This window comes from Acanthochromis polyacanthus, chromosome 19, assembly GCF_021347895.1.
Source record: "Acanthochromis polyacanthus isolate Apoly-LR-REF ecotype Palm Island chromosome 19, KAUST_Apoly_ChrSc, whole genome shotgun sequence".
Classification (NCBI taxonomy): Eukaryota; Metazoa; Chordata; class Actinopteri; family Pomacentridae; genus Acanthochromis; species Acanthochromis polyacanthus.
The window spans coordinates 6,194,566-6,218,735 of NC_067131.1; the positions used below are offsets into that span (position 1 = coordinate 6,194,566).

The window sequence follows — 24,170 nt, forward strand, 5'->3', positions numbered from 1 at the left end:
AAGGCTCATTGATGATTAGAAAACCCTTGTTCAGTTGTGTTAGCACATGAATAAAAGTTTTCATGGAGAACATGGAATTGCCTGTGTGACCCCAAAATTTTGAACAATAGCGTATAATATTATGAAATATCACGATCTCAGGCCGAAACTTGTTTAAGGATTCCAGTGGAGCGGTGCGTCACACATGAGTAGTTCAAGGAGCAGTTTCTCGCTCTGATAACGGTGTAAAAAGATGCCTTTAACACAGAGCTGCACCAGAGGAAGTTTAGGGTGAAGCCGCTGCAGTGACATGAGGTTAAGATTCACAGGAAACAGTCTGGATCGACGCCACATAAGCCACTGTGAACCCCAACATCAACGCCATCAGTGTTTGGAACAGACCACCGTTGCTGTTTTTAAGCTCATTTTACAAGGGCAACCACCAATCCCAGCTGGCTGCAGCCTCCACCGGGGCAGATCTGTGGGCATAAATGGGGCTGACATGAAGCTGCGGACTAGAGAATCTCATGAGATCTGCACTAAAACCTCTTGTGGAGAGATGAAGGGCGAAGGAGGGCGAAGGAACTCCATCATCAAGGGATGCAATCGGTTGTTTTTGAGCCAGAGAGAAAGCATGTTTTGCATCTTGCATTCTGTTTAAGCGAAACCATTTATCTAACAATTTCCTCATCGCTATTGAGGAAGTGTCTATCCTCAGTACGTATCACTATCATTTAATTGCCGGGGCCCATTTCTCTGTTATTTACTGTCTGAGGATGGATTTTTACATTTCTCTCTAATGGCTTCCTTCTTATCTTCCTCCAAATTGGACCCAGTGTGTTTGTAAGTGTGTGTTTCTGCATTTGTGTGCTTTTTTGTTGCTCACCGTGCAGCACAATCTGTGTCAGTGTGTGTCAGTGTGTGTTTGTGTGTGTGTGTGAGGTGGCTACGAGGGTTGCAGTGCGTAGATAATGTTGCAGGATGGCCAGGCTGTGTGTGTGGAGCAGATAAGGCTGCAGCACCTCCACCATTAATCATAGTTCAGTTGCTGCCAGGCCCGAAAAACCCCTTAAAGCTTCAGCGTGGAGGAAACACTGGAAATCTGAAGAAGAAGATTCAAAACCACCGGGGGAAAACACTCGAGCGCAAAGTGAAAAATAACAGTCAGTGCCGGGCTTTGTCGTCTGGTTTTGGGGGGTTTTCTTACTTTCAGAAGAGCTGAAATGAACCAAGAAAGGAAGGAAGAAAATGAAGAGGCAGTTTAAAGGAAAACAGGTGTAATTAGAAGAATGGATGAACAAAAGCTAGTAAGTAAGGAAAGCATAATAGGAGAAAGAAAAGAAAAGAAACAAAAAGACAAAGAAAGCAAAAGAAAAATCAAATTTGGTGAGTTATAGAACCCCAAAGCTTTAAAATAAGGCATAAAATATAAAATAACCAATAATTAATTATAAGACTTGGTGGCCACAATGACCAGAAAAGAAAAAGACCAGAAATAAATTACAATTATTACAAAATACCAGTGATGAATTTCCACAATGAGAAGGTTTTTTACCTGTTTATTCATATAACTCATATGTTAAATGAATATTTTGAGGCTCCGCACAAAGTAGCCTCAACTGTCACATAAAAACAGAAAAAAGTAACATTTTTCTCCCTAAAGATGAAACAACACTGCAAGCTCTCTCAACAAGCAGTATATTTATTTATTCATTTTAAAGCACTATTACACATGTGGTTTTCTGACTTTTAATGTGAAAATAGTTGTTTTTCTGGTTTTATTTTATGCTGTGTTTTTAGATTAAATAATTTTATTATTTTCTTTTAAATTGTTTTTTATTTTATTAGCTTTAATTTTACGTCCCTTTCTTTCCCTGTGTTGTTGTTATTATTATTATTATTATGTTTATTAAATATTGTTAAACCACTGTCATTTACTGAATTTTTTTGAGTTTTTAAAAATATTTTAAATAATTTTTTATGCCATATGTGTCTTTATTATTACTACCATTTTTTCCATTGTATTATTATTTCTATACAATTTTTATTTCTTGTGTACTTTTTAAATTATTTTTTAATCGGTTTTATTTAGATTTTTAAATCATCTGTATTTTCTGAGTGCCTTAATATTATTTTATTAGTTGTTAAAATATATTTTTTTTAAGATTTTAATGCCCTGGGTGAATTTAACATTACCATTTTGTACATTTTGTTATGATTTCAACAAATTTCTATATTCTGTGTGCTTAAGTTTTAAATATTTTATTACATTTCTGATTAATATTCCAAATTTTTCAAATAGTTTTATTATTTTCTTTGCACTTTCGAATTGCTCTAGCATGTATAAACAACGTCAAACCAATAAAATGGATATTTCACACTGCAGAACAGAGATCAGGGGACCACGAATATCATTATGAATCATCGCTTTAGTGAATATCTGCACCAATATTTGTCCAATATTTGTCAAGACATTTCACAAAAACACAAAACTCTAACCTGTTGATGGCGTTGGAGGAAAAAACTGAGCAGCACCACAATCAATAGTTGGTTCATCCTCTGGGGATGATGAGTATGTGTCTGCTAAACTACATGTAAATCCATCAGGTAGTTGTCGCATTTCAGTCTCGACTGACAAAACATTGTCCTCTGAACAGTCCGTGATGTGCTCAAATGCACAAATCCATCTCAAAGGATCCATTAAACAAAGAGAGGGAGGCGTTCTCTCTCCTCCCTCATATTCCTTTTATAAATCAACTCAAAAAAGCAGATTGAAAAGCCACTTTAATGCAGCACTTTGTATATTTTTGCACCTCTGAGTGCATTAGTACATCTGCTGCTTTCATGCTTGCTATGTTCTATATAATTCCCTTTCATTGCCGCCTGATGTAAGTTTTTAATCAGCCGCGGCACATAACACGCTCCATATTTTGTGGCCTAATTTTGCTGCACTTTGATGTCAGTAGTTTCCCTCCTCGGCCTGTCTGAGCTTCACTCACACTTCCCTGCTCCTCAGACCAGATTACTGGAGGTATCTGGTCACCAGCGTGTTAAATAAGGTCACGGTAGCTTCACCACTTCAGTGAGGATCAGTAGCAGCGAATGCATTAGCCTAGATCCTGCTGCGGCACCGGACGGCATATAAGATTCATCCGTGTAAGCTTTTATGGTCAGATAGAATACAGACATGGGCATAATGTGATTGGAATAAAGCTAATTCCACTCCTCCTCTTTCCTCTCCCTTTTATTTCCTTTGTCCTCTTTGACCCAAATCCTCCATCTTTAATCCCAAGCATCTTATTCTTCTCATCTTCCTCAAGACTTAGTGACTCTTTCTTTCCTTTTCTTTTTGTGTTTTCAGTCCCTCTGTCCTGCTCTGAGGGATTCACAGAGTTGGGTTATTACAACGGCACCGTGTCCCAGACGGATTCCGGTGCCCCCTGTTTGAAATGGACCGAGTTTCCGGACTACGTCATGCAGTATCCGGGCCGCGGCCTCGGAGACCACAGCTACTGCAGGAACCCAGATCGAGAGTCCAACCCCTGGTGTTTCTTCAGACAAAACTCAGGCGCCATTGGCTGGGCCTACTGCGACTGCCACCAGGGTACGACACGCATTTATATGAACAAAAACACACACATTAAAGCAAAGAAGCGCACCTTAAAATGAATTCCTGCTCCTCCACCTGACTGTTTTTAATACTGAGCCTATTAATCATAACATAGGACCAGCCGCTCCCACAGATAATGATCATCATTATTATTGATTAATCTGTTTGTATTTTCTTCACTCATTTCCCAACCTCAGGCAGCACAATTAATCACAGAGATCAGGAGACGAGTAAAAGCAATAAGAAATACAATTACATGTGTTTTTCTTTTCCTCGTCTGCTCTTCAAAATGTTCCGGTGAGATTATTATTCGATAGCTTTTGCTTCTGCTGACGTATTTCCCTCTGGACAGCAGGGTTTAAAGAAGAGATACTGTTTAGTTTAGTTGCATCAGATTGTCTGGAAGTGTGAATGAATGTTTCAGCAGGTTGTGTGGACACGCCGGGGTTTGTGTTCGGTGCTGCATACTGAATCCAACTATCAGGAGCTGAATCAGTGGAGCTCTGCTGGCAGCTCAGTGGGTAAAAACGCACTCAGAGACCCGGAAAATGACATAAACAATCATTATCCGGTAACTCAGTCAAGTTAAACTCATGCTTGGTGCTTGTGAAGGACGATTTTGTACTGAACTTTAAGGAACAGCAGACTGAATGTTCTGCTGAACTGAAGGCAGATGTGTTGATGGTTGCATCATTTACTGTTGCAGCGAAGAGTGTTGCTGCTCCCATCCATTATCTGTACCTGCTTATCCAGTGGGTGGTTATAGGGGAGCTGGAGCCTCTTAATAGGGTGAACTGCTGGATAAACCATGGACAGATCCCCAATTATTACAGGGCTAGCACTGAAAGACAACCACTGACACTGATGTTGTGAGAGGAAGCGCCTGGAGAAAACCCATGCAGAGAACATTCAAACTCCACAATGGTACCATCCAGCCTGAAGATCTGAACCCTGGACTCTCTAACTACAGCACTTTATAAAATGGTAGTGTCTACAGATACGGACCCGTACCCATAGCCTGTGGGCTACGGATACGGCACTTTCCATTTGCCAGACAGATACGGACCCGTACGCGAGTCTCGCATGTCAAGAAGCTGCTAACCACTGCAAACTGTTGAAAGGTAAGCAAAGGTTAAGGTTAGGGTTAGTGTTAGGGTCAGGTTTAGGGTCCGTACCTGTAGTACCGATGCTACGGGTCCGTACCTCTAGCATCTACCAGGAGTCACGTGACCAGATCTCGCGTATCTGATTGGCAAATGGAAAGTACGGTCCCTACCTCTAGCAACTACCTTATGAAATAAAAGCATATGCATGAATATGCAGTGATTTGTAATTTCCACCACCCTTGCTCATGCAACAAAGTGCTTATTTCTGAGGCAATTTTTTTCATTTGCTTGCAGCAGAATCGTCGTATATTTACAAAATGTTAAAAATGCCAACAGCGTGACGAGGCGCTGAGCATCAATTTTACGCTCAGAACTGTGTGCTTGGTGGTTTTTCTGGTCGCCATGAATTGAAAAATATTGGGCCATCCAGTCATAGTAGAGGAGGAGAGGCGGGACAAATACTAAACCAACCAGTCGTCACCTATTTTTTGAATATGGTGGGAAAAACAGCCAAACAATGGATAACATGCTAATACTGCAAATCTCTAAGTCTCCATATCTGTACCAGGTACCCATGTTGGATGTTATGAATCCATTAATGACCCATTATTGGCACACTTAGAGACCTCCTCCACCATCTAGTAGATCTTGGTTATGACCTTATTTAATGGTGGTGCAGCTACAACTTAGTACCCACAAAAAAGTCGAACATAAGCCTCCATTTGACTGGTGGTTGGTTAAGTTTGGGCTTCAAAGGTTTAAACCCCAAAACTGCTTGGTTAGCTTTAAGCGCTAAGATTATTTGTTTTGGTTCAGGCACCAGTAACACATAGTCAAATCTATGTGGTACCATTTGAGCACCAACAGCATCCCGTTAAGTTTAGGACTAGCATTAGACACTTTGACGCTACCAAACATTACACAGCTTTGTTTCCATTGGAGGGCTTACAAGCACTTTTTCACATAAGTGCAAGAAACACCAATGTTATCTGGGTTACTTTCTACTTATCTATGCTTAGAATGGATGATAATGCACCTATTTAGCTTACTAAAAGGTGAAAGAGGCCCCTACTGACCCATAAATCTGATAAAAGGCCATTTAATGGGGCTGATAACATCCTAGCATCGAAATCAGGTGAACCAGATGACATTGCTGCTCTGAAAAACAATGCATGCAGAACTATGTTGTTCTTCGCAGGCCTGCCAGGTAAGCTGCAGTCAGCTGAGTCAGCCGGTTGATCTTGCAGTTACGTCTGCAGATATTTTACATAGGAGCACCTGGCCCATTTAGCTGACAAAACAAATACACTCTGGTGGACGCTCGGCCCTACAGGGATGTTTTCAGTTTGCTCTGCTGCCCCCAAGTGGCAAAAAAACTATTTATACATAAAACAATGATTCATTATGGCCATATTTGACTGACGGAAACACTGTAGTATTTGTCATTGCATGTTTATGTGACTGTTACTGTTGAGCATTAAAGCTGCATCTCTGTGTTTTTAGGTGCAGCCCGTCTGGTCGGCAGCTCCTCCTCCGGCAGCGGGCGGGTGAAGGTTTACCTGAACGGCCAGTGGGGGGCGGTGTGCGACTCCCACTGGACGGACAGAGACGCCAGCGTGATCTGCAGACAGCTGGGTCTGGGGTGGGTGGAAAACAAAATAAAAATCTGCCCATTGTTGCAGTGACGTCTGACTGTCATGTAGAATTCGTTCTCATTTTTCTGTGTTTGTTTGTTTGTTTTCAGTGACATCGGCACGGCGCTGCAGCACTCCCAGTTCGGCTCCGGCTCCGGCCTCTTCCACTACGAGCGTTTGGGTTGCCGCGGTGACGAGAACACCCTGAGCAACTGCCGGAGCAGGACGTTCGTCACCGGGGACTGTAGCCATGGAAACGAGGCCGCAGTGGTGTGTGCACCTCCGGAAGGTCAGTGTGACATCCATGGCGTCATGGCAACCGGACCTGAACGTTTCCCCTCACACACCTGAGACACACAGACACACGTTTACCTTCTAGTGTTTAAAATATTTGCTTTTATTCAGTCCTACTTTGACATTACATTAAATTTTGGAAGGCCAGATGCTGCTGGATGTCAGGCGTTTTTCCACTTCTTCCCCTCCCAGGAAGCGGCCCTCCTCTGCGATTGGTCGGAGGCGAGGAGGACTTCGAAGGTCGTGTGGAGGTGTTTCATGCAGGGAGGTGGGGCTCCGTCTGCGATGACCAATGGGACGACAGGGATGCAGAGGTGGTGTGCAGGCAGCTCGGTTTCGGGTATGTGTTTATGTCTCTCCCTGAAGGCCATAAACTCCAAGATTCACACCTAAAATCACATTTTTAGGTGCTAAATTTGGACTCTGCATTGAAAATTAAGCCTATCCTATATTCTTCTGCTTCTGCTTATTTCTTTCAAGACATAAATCCCTAATATATTATTTTTTTCTTTTTAAAAAATGCTCAGTAACTTCCTAAAGCACTGTAGATCTCCAGCACTCAATCGGGCATAAACAGCCCATCTGTTGAGGGACTACTTTCGGCGGTGGATTAATACACATTCGGGGCTCGTGAGTGTTTTGCGGCAGTGGGAGGGTGTCAAGATAAAATACAGTGCCGGTGTTCTCGGTATTGAAGGAACACCCGGTGCAACAGTGTGGTGCACTGATGTGTTAAATAGTTTTTGGACAGCAATGGCGCTCCAAGGCACAGAGGAATAAGGCTTTGGATGCACACACAATACTTGTTAGTTGGATCAGTGTCACCAGTTTTATCCTTCAGTGGGCCACATAAATAATGATGTAAACCGCAGGACAGCTGCCGGGTTCTGCTGCTTCCCTGAGAATAAAAAGACATTATGTGGTGGTTATGTCTAAATCCATTTTGAAAAGTCTAAATTTAACCTAAATGTTTTAAGTTGTCAGGATCTTGTCTTTAAACCACCACAACGCTAAAAACAAGTAGCCCTGAAGCAACACTCTGATTAATCACTGAATGATGACTATTTTGACTATTTTCTCACAAAAAATGTGAATATTTTATGATTGTGGCCTCCTAAAAATGGGTATCTCCTCCCATTCATGTTTAATATTTATTTTTTCTGTAAAATTTTTACACTTTTGACAAGCATTCAGACTTTATTTAAGAAAATAATGAACTAAATTATCAGCCCATTAATATTTAATAAGCATATTACTATAAAATAAACAATAATTGTCGTTACAAACACTATTTGCAAATACAAAGGGCTGATTTTTTACTTTAAAAAATGCACCAATGACACATTTTTCAGTGCTGTAAAAACAGAAGGAATTGCTGGATTTTCAGCTTTCTAAAGGCCCTTAAAGTACTCACATGTAAGGTGCTGTTTCATTGGAAAACTTAACCAAATCCAAGCTTAAAATCACTGTATTTCATTAATGTAACTTTATCCTACATGCCTCTTTAAAAAATGCTCAAAAAATAAACTATTTGCATTAACAAAATTTTGTAAAAAAACAAAAAATTCTACATTTCTAAAGACAACTGTGAAGCCATAAGTGACTCAGCTGCTATAAACAATGATTTGAGAAAAATTCTATGATTGGTTGAATTCAATTTTCACACTCGGGTGAACTGCAGGCAGACTATATGGTGCAGAAAGGAGATAAGCATGGAAACAAATTAAGAATGCAAATATGAAAATATCATATAGTGGAGGTAGCTTTTTTCCAGTGTTGCTAACACTTGTGTCCACTTAGAAAAAATGTTGTCCATGCTAATTCCAGGTTTTTACATGTTTTCTAATTGAACAAATTTAACTTTTTTTTTCTTTTTTGATCATGTATGGCATTATAAGTGTGTCATATGGGATAAAAGACATTTTTGAGGTCTTTCTACTTCTAGTCATGGTTGTTCTGTTTCCATAGAGGTGCAGGACTTTATATTGAAGTGAAAAATGAACCCACAGTGACTAAAAATGTCACAGGAGCAAATAAAAACCTGCTTGGAGCTCAATAGCAGAAAGGCTAAGAGAGTTGACAATAGTGGGTGATTTTTCTGAAATATAAGTCGGCCACTCTCCTTATAAAACTGAGGAATAAACTGAGTTATTTATCAGATGTCCTTCAGTGAGCTGGAAGTGTTTACTATCCGGCTGTCCAGCAGAGCGCAGGGTGTCGTTTAGGTCACAGTTTTCACAAGTTGTATGGAAAAATCTCGGGGAAACACGTCTGTGGAGGCGGATTACGTTTGAACCGGTGCAGGTGTTTCCTCCTCACACACAGAGTTCACCCTGCAGACAACGACTGACAACTCCAAGTGTCAAACAGCGATGAAGTTGTAGCTGTGAAGAGAGGAAACTCCTTCGTTGTTCAACACCAAACACCGAGGGACACCTCACCATCTGTGTTTGCGCTCGTAAATAATAGATGTCCTGACACCGATGCTCAGATTGTAACAGCGCTGCTCACTGGAACTGATCTGTTCTGACACTTAAAGACAAAATCAAGCGAAAACGATTTGTTTTTCCCCACTTGGATCGTCCTTTTTTCCTGCTCTGCGGTAGGTAAGCGTGTCAGACATGAACACACTTTTCATGTTGACAGATTTTTAGAACAACAAATCCTCTGAAACTGAAACTACCAGACAGTGAAAATACTCTATGACAAGTAAAGTCCTGCTCTTAAAATTCTAAAAGTATAAAAGAAAAATGCGTCTGAAGTATAAAAAGTAGTTACAGCAATAAAACCTTCAGTGTTGCTATATGGTAAAATTAGTGACTAAAATTACTGCATTAATGTAAAGATCAGCCATTTGTATTCGCAAATAGTGTTTGTGTCCTCAACTAATGCTTATTTTATATCAATATGTTTATTTAATGTTAACGAGGTGATTATTTAGTTAATTATTTCCTTAAATAAAGTCTGAATGCTTGTCAAAAATGTGAAATTTTACTCAAAAGACAAAATATTTAAAAATATATGGCAGGAAATACTAATTTTTAAGAGACCAGACCATAAAATATTCTTATTTTTTGTGAGAAATTGTCAAATCATTGTCGATTAATTCTCAATTAATTGACTAATCAGAGTCTGCTTCAGGGCTACTTGTTTTTAGTGTTGTGGTAGTTTAATCTATAACAAAGCCTTCAGTTTGTCAGTTTTTCATATGATTTATTTACAAAAATCTGAAGTTGTAAAGCTGTCAGACAAATATAATGGAATAAGAAATGCAATATGAATTGTAGGGGAGTAGAAGTAAAAAAAAAAAAAATACACAAGTAAAGTCCAAGAACCTCAGATTTGTTTTTTTAGCAAAGCATTTGATAGTACAGTAAACTCCATCTGTCGCTAAATTCTCCGACAAATCAGATTTTTGACTCTTCTGCTTGCTGAACTGTTCATTTGACCTGTTTTTCCATATTTATAATCCTAATAATATCATAGGAGAAGCTTGTGGTCGCTGCAGTACGATACCATCTGCATCACTTTGCAGTTGTCTGTGCTTCACTGTTCTTTGAACAAACCCTCAGTGTCTTATTTTGAGGTTAACCATCAGTTTTAACACAGCAGCAGAAACACGCAAACACAGAAAAGTGCTTCTTTTTTAAATAACATTTCAGCATGAATAAATCATCACCACATGAAGCAGCAACAACCTAGTAGCTGTTTATTATTCATGATCTGGATGATTGATATCAGCTTTATTTACAGATTTTTTTTATTTTGTCCATTTCTGCGCAGCTGTAGAGACACTTAAGGCTTATATGAGCATGTGGAAGGTGTAACATCAATATTTACCTGTGAAAGTGTGACAAGTTTATGCATGCTGGCTTAGCTTTGTGGACATTCAATAAGCAGGGTGGGGGGTTATCGTCAGTATAAACCCCCACATGGCCACTTCCACCCCGGACGAGCCCCCATTTATTTTCACAAGTGGCTGCAACAAAAGGGAGACACACCAGGGATAACAATGTCAGAATATGCTAAAAAACTAAATTAAAGACCAAATTAAATGTGGGGTTGTGGACATCAGTAGAGTCAGTGGTGACTTCTGGAAGCAAATAATCCTTAAATGCTAATTTTGTCTGTACATAAAAGCTTTATTGAGGTAAAAGTTTACACGAGGAAGCTGTTGGGATGCTCATGTGCAAGAGGGTTACCCTTGAGATTCAGAATGAGAAAATCAAATACAAGCATCCTGAGCTGCCATAAACTTCAGATCTTCCATGTGAGTCACCAGCAGCTTCAGTGTTGACGATCCTACAGTACATTCCTGTAGAAATGTACACAATGTTCAGATAAACTCTGTGTGTTGCAGCGGCGTAGCGAAGGCCTGGTCCTGGGCTCACTTCGGTCAGGGTTCGGGTCCGATCCTGCTGGACGCCGTGAAGTGTACCGGAAACGAGCTGTTCCTGGATCAGTGCCCTCATGGCGACTGGGAGCAGCACAACTGTGACCACATGGAGGACGCCGGAGTCTCCTGCAGTCCTTACACAGGTTGATGTAATGCAAACACACACACACGGCTACTGTACACGTTGATACGCTTAATGCTGCTATTTATATCCCCCTGAACATCAATAAATCATTACCGCATGAAGCAGCAACATCCTGGTAGTGACAAGCAGAAACAGGGTTCGTGGGAGCTCAGAGGAAACGTGACTGAACTAAGATTAATAATTAATGTCAAAATTATGCATTCATGTTAATGGCACATGTAGCATCTATAAAACTGAGTTTCGCCATCAGGCTGCAGGGTGGATTTTATTTGGCTTTTAATTACATTTACGCTCCCAGAGGGCTCCGTAACAGCCTCCGACTGTTTTCAGACGGCGTGGTGCGTCTGGTTGGAGGAGACAGTCCTTGGGAGGGTCGAGTCGAAGTGTTTCACAACGGCGACTGGGGAACGGTGTGTGACGACCACTGGACCCAGCAGCACGCAGAGGTGGTCTGCAGACAGCTGGGCTACAGGTAGGAAGACCTGTAATACACAAATACAGTTTCTGGGTAATAGTTTTTGCTCTTTTTTGTCCTTCTTGTTCCATATTTCTGTTTTATTTGTGCTCAGGACTTGACTTTAAGCTGCACTTCAACAGTCCAGAGAAGCTTTAACCGATACCTTTTTATAATAACAGTCTATTAAATGAATCATCAGAGAGTTATGTCTGAATCTGCAGCAAGTATCGCCTCATTATTTAGCTGTTTGACCCACAACTTTACAGTTTAGCAGTTCCACCTTAAAACATGTTGGATTCGGGCCACTGTTTTTAGTGGAAAAGTTCAGATAAACCCGCTGAACATTGTCTGCTCAGCACCAAACTGCAGACAGATGCAATTACAGACAAGCAAGTGGACATAATGAACCACTGAGCAGTTAAGGAGTTACATATTTTTAATTTGGTGCTGGCAGAGACTAGCCTAGCCACGCTACACCCATGTTTCTGAAGGCACAAGGGTCTAGGCACGCTTGACAGGGAGGGAGGCGGGCTAAAAGGTTGTCTATCAAATCACTCTGCAGCAATTGGGTAGGTATACAACCAATCAACGCAATGAATAGGCTCCTAGAGCGCCAGAAATCAGAGGATGCGGTAGTTCGGTGAAGCCTTATTTATACAGTCAATGGGTGAAGCTCAAGTATATTACAGACATGTTAACAGAAAGATTATTCAGAGTCGGTGCTAATGGAGCTCAACGACTGTCGTCGTTTTTGTTGTTGACCCTGGCAGAGAATTAAATTCGTTGCCGTGGGTTGTCTAGCGCGGCTAGGCTAGTTGTTTCCAGTTGTTTCTGTCAGAATCGTCGCGCCTCTGTCGTCACTTAGTTACGCCCGCCTTCTGACTCTACACTTCATGGTGATTCGTCCGGCCAGTTTTAGGAGAATCCAGCCTCGAGCCTTATGGAGGGTAACTAGACCCACCCTGGCAGAGAATTAAATTCGTTGCCGTGGGTTGTCTAGCGCGGCTAGGCTAGGTAGAGACTGCAAACTGACTAAAATAACTTCTTTTTGTAAGTAATAATAAAGTAAAAGTGTTTATATTTTACTATTAAATGTTATTAAAGTCCAGACTTTTCATGTTTACATTAATTACAGTTTTGTCAGAGAAAACTACCATTTTTCAGTCCTTAGTAAGCATAATTTTTCTTTGGAATAACAGCAAATATCTTTAAAATAACAATATTTTTTCAGATTTAAATAAAGTAAAGTAGCAGCTAAAGAGTCTGATATTTTACTTTGGTGCTGGTAGAGATCAAACACCGACGAAATCAACAATTTTTTTCCTGATTCAAATAAAGTAAAAGTAGTTTAATGTTACTGTCTAATGTTTTAAAGCAAATCCCTATTAATATAAGTCCGGACTTTTGATGTGACAGATTTTTTAGGCTTTTTTTTCTCACCAAAAGCCAAAAGTATTTACCATTTTTTAGTCCTTAATTTTCTTTTAAATAACACCAAATATCTTTAAAGTAACTATATATTTTTTGTGATTTAAATAAAGCAAAAGTAGCAGCTAAAGAGTCAGATATTTTACTTTGGTGCTGGTGGAGACCAAAAAATGAGCAAAAAGTGGTTTTTATTGCAGTTTTCTGACATTTAAGTTGCCTAGGTTTAACATGAATTTCAGGGTTATTTAGTTTCTGAATGGGGGACATTTGGGGCAGAAAGACGTACTGTGATTGGTGGTGTTTCACTTATTTATAGTGCTGGCATGATTCGGTTTGATGTGTTCCAAGAAAACTGTAGGCTGTGCATTTCTTTGGAACAACTGGAATGAATTGAACACTACTGAGAATTTAGAGCTACATTGGAAACTCTCATTAATATCATGGATTTTTAGCCACAATTCAACCTTTAAATATGTTGGATTTACCCAAACAACTGATACCATATTTGTACTTTTGGGCAATTACATAATTTTCCTCTGAAATCTATCTGATGAAAACTGACTCTTTGCCTCCTTCAGGGGTCACGCTGAGGTCGTGTCAGACGGGACGTTCGGTGAAGGCGTCGGTTTGATTCTCCTGGACGATGTGCAGTGTGACGGATCTGAAACCTCCCTGCTGGACTGTAAGCGCGGGATCTGGGGTCGGACCGACTGTTCTCACAGCGAAGACGTTGGTGTTCGCTGCAGAGGAAGATCCAGCCAGGAGACCAACGAAGTGCCGGTTATCGCACCTTCAACAGGTGAGCTGCTCAACTCTGTAGTTTTTTTCACTAATTAAACTGTTTTAATTTGCATTTATTCAGGTTGATTTCACTTAAATTTAAGCCCTGCTCAACACTTCAAAGCTTCCAACTGCAACCCCAGTCTTTAATTAGGAGCCTTACTCAAGAACATCTTTGAAGTAAGAGACTCCACATCCAGATTTATTTCCTTAAATCTCAGCTCATAAGCTTTTCACTTTTCTCTGGAGCATTTTGCCTGAATGAAAATACAATAATCTCAACAAAAATAATATTAATAAAGCTGCAAAGAACATTTAAGTGAACACACTGCCGTCTCAGAATTTAGTCACAAAATGTTTCTTTTTAAGTTTTCCCTGGAGAGATCCACGTTATAGAATTCGTTTTGTAACTTTTAATTGAAAAGATTCTCCTCTGCTGGAGCTACATTTGACAGGACAATCGGCTCCACAGTTGAGGGTAAATTTGTACGTGGTTTGTGTGACTTTTTAATAGTTTTTGTTCGCTGTAAAGCAATTACTGTAAGAAGGAAAGGAGAAATGTATGATTGCACTGCACTGCAGACGTTTGGTAGCTGTGCAACAGAAAGTAATTTTGTCCCAAAAAGGGCAACCTGTCACTGTAATGTTAGCGCGTTCTGCAGGCTGTGAGCTATTAGCCGCATTCTACTTCTTTTCCTTCAGTGTGTTATACTGCTGCTTTTTGTGCATCTACAAATCTCTGCAAACTCACAAAGCCAAAACCAGATGCTGCTCTCCACCTGTCTATCCTGGACTCCAAACACCTTGTCCGTTACTTATCTGTGTCATCATGTCACATATTTGCGCCCTGAAGAGATCTCAAAGGAAGAATGAGCAACTTTCTTGCAGTTATTTCCTCACTAGAGCTACTTCTGCTGGAGTTACGTCTATACTTAGAGATCTGAGGTTGCAGTACAGAACCAATGGGGGTATTTTCCATAGAAACATGCTGGCTGTTTGTGGAGGGCGCAACATTTTGAGTATGTTCTGACCACAAAAATGTCCCTTTAAGTCTTCAAAAATGTCATTGTCCTCTCATGTATTGTTAGTCAGTTCTCTATCTGCTTATCTTCCCCTTCTTCTCCGCTCTTAACCCAGCTGGTCGAGGCAGACGGCTGCCTTCCCTGAGCCTGGTGCCTCCAGATGTTTTTTCCTCCCCGTTAAATGTTCTTTTTTTGGTGCCTTCCCACAATCACTGACTGCTTGCTCATAGGGACTCCATAGGGATCTGTATTGTTGGATTCTCTGTTTAAAATTTGTATGGTCTTCACTTTACTATGTTCAGTGCTATGAGATGACATTTGTTGTGAACTGGTGATACATACACTACCAGTCAAAAGTTTTAGGACACTTTCTCTTTCAAATAAATTAGAAAGTGTCCTAAAACGTTTGACAGGGGGTGTACACTACCAGTCAAAAGTTTGGACACGCCTTCTAAGTATTAAATAAGTATTTTATTCTTTGTAGATTAATACTGAAGACATCAAAACTATAAAAGAGCACATGGAATTAGTCAATTCAGTTCAACGTTTCACAGGCAAACGTACGCCGATTGTCACATAACTCGGCCGTTCTTTGGCAGAGTAATAAATAAGTCAAAACTTTTGACTGGTAGTGTAAATAAAATTTAATTGAATGTCAAGAAACAAGTCTCTACTCCACTGTAGGAACATTTTATTGACCCTGAAAACTGCTGTGTCAGTGCTGATTGGTTAAATCGAAAAGGACAAGCACCATTTTTCTGCCCTCATGATGTCCTTGTTGAGCAGCAGTTTTCTCCTCTCTAACATCTCCATCCTCAAGATAAAATTACTTTATAGGCTAAGACAGCAAACCATCCACTGTACTATTACCTTTGTGCTCATAGAACATCTGGAAACTAGTATTTGTTTAGTTTTGGCGCACTGCGGTCGACATCGTAGTCAAAGTTGTCGAAAACCTTGAAAATGCAGATATGTGGGCTGTTCCTGAACATTTTGAAACCACTTTCCACCTCCTTTTGAGTTGCTACAGTGGAAAACTGCCTCATGTTGCTTCACTTTGGTTGGGCGTTTGACCTACGGGAGCAGAAAAGGCTTTTAGTAGGGCGACCTTAAAGAGACAGGAGCTAAAATGAAGCATTTCAGACAGAACGTAAGAAGAAGTGTGGCAGCAGTGTAGGAACATAATGTGTTTTTTGAACATTAAGGCATGTAAACATATTACAGAAGAACCCAAAACTATAAGCACAAACCTGTAAATGTGCATATTATAGGCTCTTTAATCTATCTGTCTATCTATCTATGGTCCTGTTTCTCTTGTCGACACTCAGTCCTTTGAGACGAGAACAGCATCTGAATAAAGAGACACCAGCTGACATTTAACACCATCAGCCGTCGTAACGTTCTGTTCTGTCGCTGTCGACCGGACTGTGAGGATGCAGGCATGAATATGAATGAGAGTTTCTTTCCTCTGTCAGGTCCCCTGGTGCGTCTGGTGGGTGGCAGCAACAGGAAGGAGGGTCGAGTCGAGGTGTATCTCCATGGCGACTGGGGAAGTATTTGCGACTCGGGCTGGAATGACCTGAATGCAGTCGTGGTGTGCAGACAGCTCGGACACAGGTAATGTTTGTGTACGAAGTTAGAATCTGGTTTAAAAAATAGCACAAATGCTCCTCTAAAGCACATCTCTTCTTCAGCGGTGGAGCCGTAGCCGCCGGAGGGTTCGGTCAGGGGAAAGGACCCATCCACCTGGACCAGGTGAGGTGCACGGGGAAGGAGGAGTTCCTGGGGGAGTGTCCCTCTCTGGGTCAGAGCATCCAGGGCTGCAGACGGAGGGAGGACGCAGGGGTGAGGTGCGACGTCAAGCTGAGGGAGTCGGCGGTTCAGGTCAAACCTCAGGAGCGGAGCTGTGGGCTGAGGAAGCTGGTGGAGGAGGAGGGCAAGAGGAGGAACCAAGGAGAGGAAAGCACGCTCAGGTAGGAGGAAATGCAGCGAAACACCCAGAATGAAAGAGCTGATAGTACATGGGCCACTGTGAAAAGAAACATCTATAAGAAACAGTGAGAATGTGGCAGGAAGGGGCCAGAAAAACACATAAATAAATGGTGGAATAATATAATGTTCAAAAACTGTAAGAACTGAAACAATGGGCAAATATCTATAACATGATTATATTTTTAGTTGATTAAATACAGTAAAAATAGGTCATTTTATAGCCAAACATTGTAAAAGAACATATTCTCGTTAGAAAAATTCAGATTTATGATATGACCGTTTTGGTTAGTGTGTAAATTGATTTTTTTTTTCAGTGATTCAGTGAACAAAATATTATCTGCAATTTAACAAAACATGGAAAATCTTTCGCAAAAAAATGCTTAAAATAACAAATCAAATGTAACATGTGAGCACAGTTTAAACAACATAATATTGAAAGATCTTAATTATACTCCATTAATTTGACAAACACTCCTCTGACCCTAACTGAGATGACCCTGCATGATGGCATTTCACACACACAAAAAAATGCATATAAATGTTCTCTGATGTGTGATTTATCCTTTAAAACTAGATTTTCTGGGCCCTCGGCAAAACAGTGTGTCAGCCAGACTCACTTTAGTTGAGTTTGTGCTGTTTTTCAAGTTTTTATGAGGGAAAACGTGTTTTTATGCATAATTTAATGCAGACTCTTTACTCATGTCCTTGTTCACGTAGATGTAATTTCAGACAAAGCAGTGATCCGCTCATCAGCTCCACTACATGACATCTTTAATTAAACTGACATAAAGTAACATGCGGAGCTTTTAGGGGCTGAAGTCTCGGGGCAGTTTAAACCATATTTCATGTGTTACGTCTACTAGTTGCTCCAGAACTTAATGTATTCTGTGGTGCTTTTCTTTCCTCGTGTATACAGTTAATGTACGTGAGGAGGCGACAAACAGAACGATAAATTTAGGAACTGAAATAGACCTGATATCGGGCCGATATTGGCAGAAAAATGTAATATCAGTCAATGTCCTTATCGGGGTTTTTTTGCCTATCATGAAAACTGATAAAATAATGCCTGGATTTCATCGGCAGGTTTCAAAATTGTACAGTATAGTTGCCACATTGTAATAAACTAATAGAGGGAGGGAGAAAGTGAGCTGCTGAATTTTGATTTTTTTTAACATAATTTAAATTGAAGTCGTTTTTTACACAGACAATGTTTGCATTTGAAAGCATAGTTGCATTTGAAAATGCATCCAACAGGGCACCACAGTAAAATTAGTCGTGATGTGTTCATTCCACGACAGGAGACATGTGATGTTACCTAAAATTAAACAGCCCTCACATATCGGTATCGGTTGATATCGGAATCGGACATTGAGAGTTGGACAATATCAGCATATCAGTTATTGGCAAAAAAAGCCAGCATTGTGAGATCTTTCCATGTTTCCTCTCAGGACCACGTGGCCCTGGCAGGTGTCGCTTTGGCTCCAGTCTCAATCAGAAGACGACGGTCCTCTCTGCAGCGGGACTCTGATCAGCCCCTGCTGGGCCCTGACGTCTGCTTCCTGTGTGAGCAGGTAAAACACACGCTGAGCTTTAAATCACTTCCTACACCGGAGGCGCGTTCAATCACACGTTTGTAAACCCTCCTCCAGGTTCGGCAGCGACCCGTCCAGGTACGTGGTGCGAGTCGGGGGTTCGGAGCAGAGCGTGACCCCGGAGCGGGTTGTGGTTCACAGAAAGTTTAAGGGGCAGAGTGGAGGACACGATCTGGCTCTGCTGAAGCTGCCCAGCTCCAAGGGTCGCTGCCTGACATTTGACCCCGACACCAACGCAGCCTGCCTGCCTGCAGCCGACGTGTCAACCGGAGGAAACGCTCCGGCCTCCTGTGTTGTCATGGTTACCGCCGGATGGGCAGGACCAGGTATGAGAAGCACTCAAACATGCGTCTGAATGTGTGTTTCAAAAACAACACAAACAAAACCTACACATAAGTCAGAACTTTTCATATATTAGCATTTATTTAATCAAATGTATCAGTGATTCATTTGGTTTACCTCATAACTAAACTTTTAGACTCAAACATTGAATTAAAAGGTTAGAATATTTTGGCTTTTTTTGTTTCTGTTTACAACAATAACTAATTCACACATATTTATATGGGAAATTTTGACAGTAATTTCTCATGTCATTTATTTAGAATGTCCAATATTGAAATGAATATAAGTCCCATCTTTGAGCAAATATTAACAAAAAATGCAAATTCAGAGGGTTGAAAATGAAAAAATGCACCCATATTAATTATAATTTTGTAGATTTTTGCATTTCTTGCTGTTTTTTTGAGGTCACTCACTCAAATTTTTGACACCTGACACCCCTAACATCCCAAACATCAGTTTAATGGAAGAATTTTAACTGGATTATTACACAAGACGTCTTTTTCTCTTCCGTTTTTGTTCTGAAACCATCAAACCAAATGACAACTGGTGTTTCAAATTCTTTCGTGAGCAGCGTATAACAATGAAATTTGTCACAGAATGGAGATGAAATGACTGGAGGGGTCAGTATTTTAAATTTTGACTGCAGAGGCTATTTTTGACATGTAAAACCTGGTTTTGGGGAATGTAGGATGCAACTAACCGTCAATTTGCTCATGTCTGTAGGGAAAAATATCCGTTTTAGCTTCCCAGAGCTCGTCAGATCGATATTTAGTTCATAACCACATAAAAAATAGAAAACAGCACATCTTTACATTTGTGAAGCTGGAACTAATGAATAATTAGTGACCACATTAAGTTTTGATCATTTATGACAGACAGACAGTAGAAAGATGACAGGAAACACCAAGAAAGATGAAACAAAAACCTCTCCAGCTGAACTGAGATGTTAGGATTCATGTTTGACGCCTTCACTTATAGTTTGCTGACATGTATCTGAACAACAGCTAAATAAATAGTCATGAAATCTGACAGTTTTCTGTATTTCCCAGAAGATAAAGCCTTTGTTGATTTCTTTACTTTTCCTCTGGCGCCATCATGTGGTCGATATTTGTAGCTTTTTTGGTGAAATATTCCGACAGCTATTAGCTAGACTGCCATGAAATTTCACATTCACGTCGTGAGGAAGATGAATTTTAACCACTTTGGGTCACTTCATGCTTCATATAGCAGCAGCACTTTGTTCTATTACCAAATGTTTATAGAACAAATCCATTCCCATCTGCCTCAGCTGCACTTTGTGTTGAGTTCAGCTCCAAATACCAGCAGCTGCAGACTCTTATTGATGCTGTTTGATGACTTAACCCTCCTATTGTCTTCATTTACGGGCACCAACAAAAATCTTGTTTCCTTGTCTGAAAAAAAATCCAAAAATTCAGCAAGAAAAAAAAAGTCCCCCAAATTCCTAAAAATTTGCAAAACCTTCAGGAAGAAAATTCCAATAATTCCCTAAAAGTTTCCCTTAAAAGTTTTATTTAAAAAATAAATCCCCCAAATTTGGCAAGAAAATTCTTGTAAATACTTTCAAAAAATGAGTAAAAATCTTCCAATACAATCCTAAAAATCTCTAAAGCGATTACATAAATATCAGTAAAACTCAAAATCAAACAAAATCAAGCGAATTTCGCTGGATTTTGCTTGATTTTTGTGTGAATGTTCTTAAAGAAACATTTTCAACATTTCTATTTTTCCCACCAAAAAATGTTCAAAGATTTCCCTAAATTGTTGGAAATGTAAACATCAGAAGTTTCACAGTGAAAATATATTTTTTTCCCCCATTTTTAAACTTGACCTGCGAGGGTTAAATTATTATTTGATCGTCAGATTTAGCAGATGGTTCTTAATCATCTCCTCCATCTTCTCTCCCAGACTCCGTCGTTGCATCCTGGGTCCCTCTCATGTCGTCATGGCAATGCAAGAAGCGCTACGGCGACAGCTTCTCCAGCCATGGCACCCTGTGCGCCGGCAGCCCTCCGGACACCAGCATCCTCCACGGCGACGGTTGCCAGGGCAACTCGGGAGGCGGGCTGCTGTGTCAGGAGGAGACGGACGGCCGGTGGGTGCTGGCCGGGGTCGTCGCCGGGGGTTACGGCTGCTCCGACCCCTCCTCTCCCGCCCTTTACACGCGAGTCAGCCGCTTCAGGAGCTGGATCGACGAGGTCACCGAGGAGCCGCACGCACGCGCCCAGACGCAACAAGCTGACAATGACATCACACACGTGCACGGGAAGCTCAGACGCATGCACGAGCAGCAACTAACGAATGAGATCAACGAGATTAAACATCATTCACACAGCAGCCAGCACGCTCACGCTAAAGGCGCACACACAAACACGCCGACCGAGGTCTGATGGAGGCCGTCGGCTTTACCACCTTGTGCCATGTGACCAAACGAGGAAGAGGAGGAGAGCAAGTCGAAGATGCTCCCAACTTAAAGTCAAAAAAATCGGCCGTCTGTGTGCTCATTTTCAAACCCGAACTCCGTGTTGTGAATCCCAAGTGTTTGCTAATCGTCGGCTGAGTGCAGCAGCGTGGGCAGAGCGTCCTGAGCTGCAGGATGACAGAGTGTGTGGGTGATCTGTGGTGCTTTTTACATGTGAGTTGCAGCCCAGAGGTTTATCAGCATGCTGATCGGGGGCCGTTCACCGACACTGAAAATCTAAAAGATCAGCATGGCATGTGTTTTAAGGACAATAGCGTTAGACGTAACATAAACCGGGGAACAAATCGAAGGCGGTCACACGAGAATCTATGCTAATTTCACCTATTTATGTGTCTTCTGTGTGAGTTCTTAGAAGATAAAAACAAAGTAGGCGACAGAACATCTAGTGTAACGGCTGACTGTATATCACCACCGTCCCTCTGAGATGATTCATGTAGATAAACTCCAAAAGTTAGGCTTTTATAAAACATTCCCGTTTCTTTTTTCAAACAGGGCTTTTCTCTTCGAGCTGTTGTCTTATACCTTTACTGGTGAAAGTGCTGTTGTTCATTTAGACCCACGACTAAGCTACTTAACTGAGGACAGTACCGGTGGTTTAGCATGTTTTAGTGTATATAACTAATAATCTATACTTTAGCTTACTGTTGAGTGTTTTAGACACCACACTGGAGAGTTTACTCTATTTTTTGTAAAGTTTAGCCACTAGACTTTAATCCGGGTAAATGTTTGATCCCTAATGAAACTACCAAAATAGTCATCCAAATACATGCCACAAAAACTGAGAATACTCTTTTCAGAAGGCAATCAGGAACTCAGAATAGTGGAAACATGTATAAAAAGTAATGAAAGAGGAAAAAAAACATCAGCAAAACCTCAAACTGCACCAAAATTCACTTTTTCGATCAAAATGCAATCAGTAATAATGCAGAAAAACCCTAAAATTACTTTGAAGGAGCACTGGGAGCAGAATACCACTGCACGATGTGGCTTCTTTGGTCAGAATGGCTTTTCATAAGACGAGTCTCTGAACTTTTTCATCATAATCCGTAGACGTTAATATGTGCAACGTAGTATTATGGGATTACGTGGACGTAGCACACCACCTCCGTGACATTTCCCGTGTCATTTCTATGCATTTTAAGCTTTCCGTGTTTCATTTCACCATGTTACAAACGACATGGGAAAAGTGAAATTTGACCGTGATTAAGACAGTTTGAAACAAGTCAGATTCACTGCAGGAGTAGCTCGCAATGCCGATTTGTTGTCCAGAGTCCGACCGTTGAAGCAGAGTTCTACTGTAATGTCCTGATTTGGTCCTTCCAATGCTCTGTGGGATGATTACGCAAGGGTTTTGTGGCCATGACAACCAAATTGTCGCCCCCAACTTGGCCTACTTGCGAGATTTGTCTCCCAGGGACTAAAAAAAATTCGATTCGAAAGATTATCTTTTTGACACTGGTGAGATTCAAGAGTCTGCTAGTTGATTTTCTGGTTGAATCTGGCATCAGTGCTTTCCTCTATTTCTAGGTAAAGAGCTGAAACATGCAGAAACACCGATAGGGTCCTTTAAAACTGTACTTTTGAAGCCATCGGGTCCTAAATATCTTTTTGTACTGGCTCTAGATAGATAGATGGGAGCTCAGATAGACGCTTCGATAGCTGCTGTTTCTGAGTTTAGATAGTACGTGTTCTGCATTCATTCTAGGCTGGATTAGATAAATTAAATGTTGTCCGTTCTGTTGTCCTCTGAGCAGATCTGACCAGGAGGTGGCGACATTGCTCTTTATTTTCAGAGGGTTCCTTGGACTCTGGTTCTTTTTTATACTGTAAGTGTATGAACTTGTGCTCGATGTTCTGTGAAGCCATGTGTGTCGTGAAGCATCTTGTAACCCGCTACTGCTGTTTTCTCCACCGTGGAAATGCCCCGAAGCCTGTTTCTATAATCCTGTACATAAACTCAGGCCTCCTCCCTTCAAGACTTGATGTTCGAGCGACGCAGATCCCGTGGGGTTCATGCAAATACCGCGTGTCTCCGAGCAGAGGGTGCAGATAAAAGTGTGTAGGATGTACTTCACCTGTGTTTAAAGCCATCAGCTGTTCCTCAGTGTACTGTGCAGAATCATGGTTGAGTATTAAAACGTATACCTGCAGAGAACAAGTGTCGATGTGGTCTCTCTTCTCTAATTAACTCCCATAAGTCTTGCTTTGTTAGCACCGAAGCCACCAATGTGCGACGGAAAAGCCTCATTCATCACCAAACTCTGCACAACTTTAGCACAAAATGGGTTTTTTCCTCATAATATCCATTAGACAAATAGAAAGAATATGTCAAAATACATGGCTTTTACAGGCTAGAACAAAAAAAAAGAAAGAAAAAAGGTTGCTTACAAAACGCTTATTGCCTTCAAGTAATTGAAAGCTAAATCTGCTTAGCTGCTGCTCTCCGTCACCCATGAGCGCCGTTAATCTTTTCTTTTGTTCGGATGGGTTCCCCTCTAGAAAAAAAGGGGATCGGGACGCCCTCGGTGGAGTGGATTGGCCAGTTTCTATTGAAAACAGCAGAAGAAAGTGATTTATAATGAGGTTAATTGGTGCAGCCTTTTGGGACGCAGCTGATTATTTGGAAATATGACCTATAGATATGATGTTAATGATTTTCTATAAGATGGACAGCGATTATTTGAATTAAATATCGATGGTGGGTGTGAATTGCTTCAAATTCTGGATGTGAAAAGCATCTCTAACCCCTCCTGTTTCACTCAGGTTGGATGAAAAGCAGTGTTTAGAGATCAGTAATTCATTAAAGCTCATCAAAAATAGGCACCACACATCTTAATATTTGTGAGAATGAGCAGCTGAATAATGATATAGAGCTAATCTGGGTTGTTTTACA

General features: G+C 40.9%; 1 protein-coding gene across 1 annotated transcript in view; it reads left to right on the forward strand.

The window, feature by feature from the left end:
• Positions 1–23,435, forward strand: part of LOC110948380 (neurotrypsin-like) — a 40,847-nt gene extending 17,412 nt beyond the window's left edge. Inside the window, exons 3-14 of the mRNA XM_022189880.2 lie at positions 3,341–3,583; positions 6,199–6,337; positions 6,440–6,618; positions 6,816–6,963; positions 10,984–11,162; positions 11,495–11,636; positions 13,628–13,848; positions 16,327–16,468; positions 16,546–16,824; positions 18,292–18,414; positions 18,493–18,761; positions 20,704–23,435. Of these exons, the coding sequence (XP_022045572.1) occupies positions 3,341–3,583; positions 6,199–6,337; positions 6,440–6,618; positions 6,816–6,963; positions 10,984–11,162; positions 11,495–11,636; positions 13,628–13,848; positions 16,327–16,468; positions 16,546–16,824; positions 18,292–18,414; positions 18,493–18,761; positions 20,704–21,185 (2,546 nt within the window). The 3' untranslated portion in view covers positions 21,186–23,435. The remainder of the gene's footprint in view (positions 1–3,340; positions 3,584–6,198; positions 6,338–6,439; positions 6,619–6,815; positions 6,964–10,983; positions 11,163–11,494; positions 11,637–13,627; positions 13,849–16,326; positions 16,469–16,545; positions 16,825–18,291; positions 18,415–18,492; positions 18,762–20,703) is intronic.
• Positions 23,436–24,170: the final 735 nt, after the last annotated feature.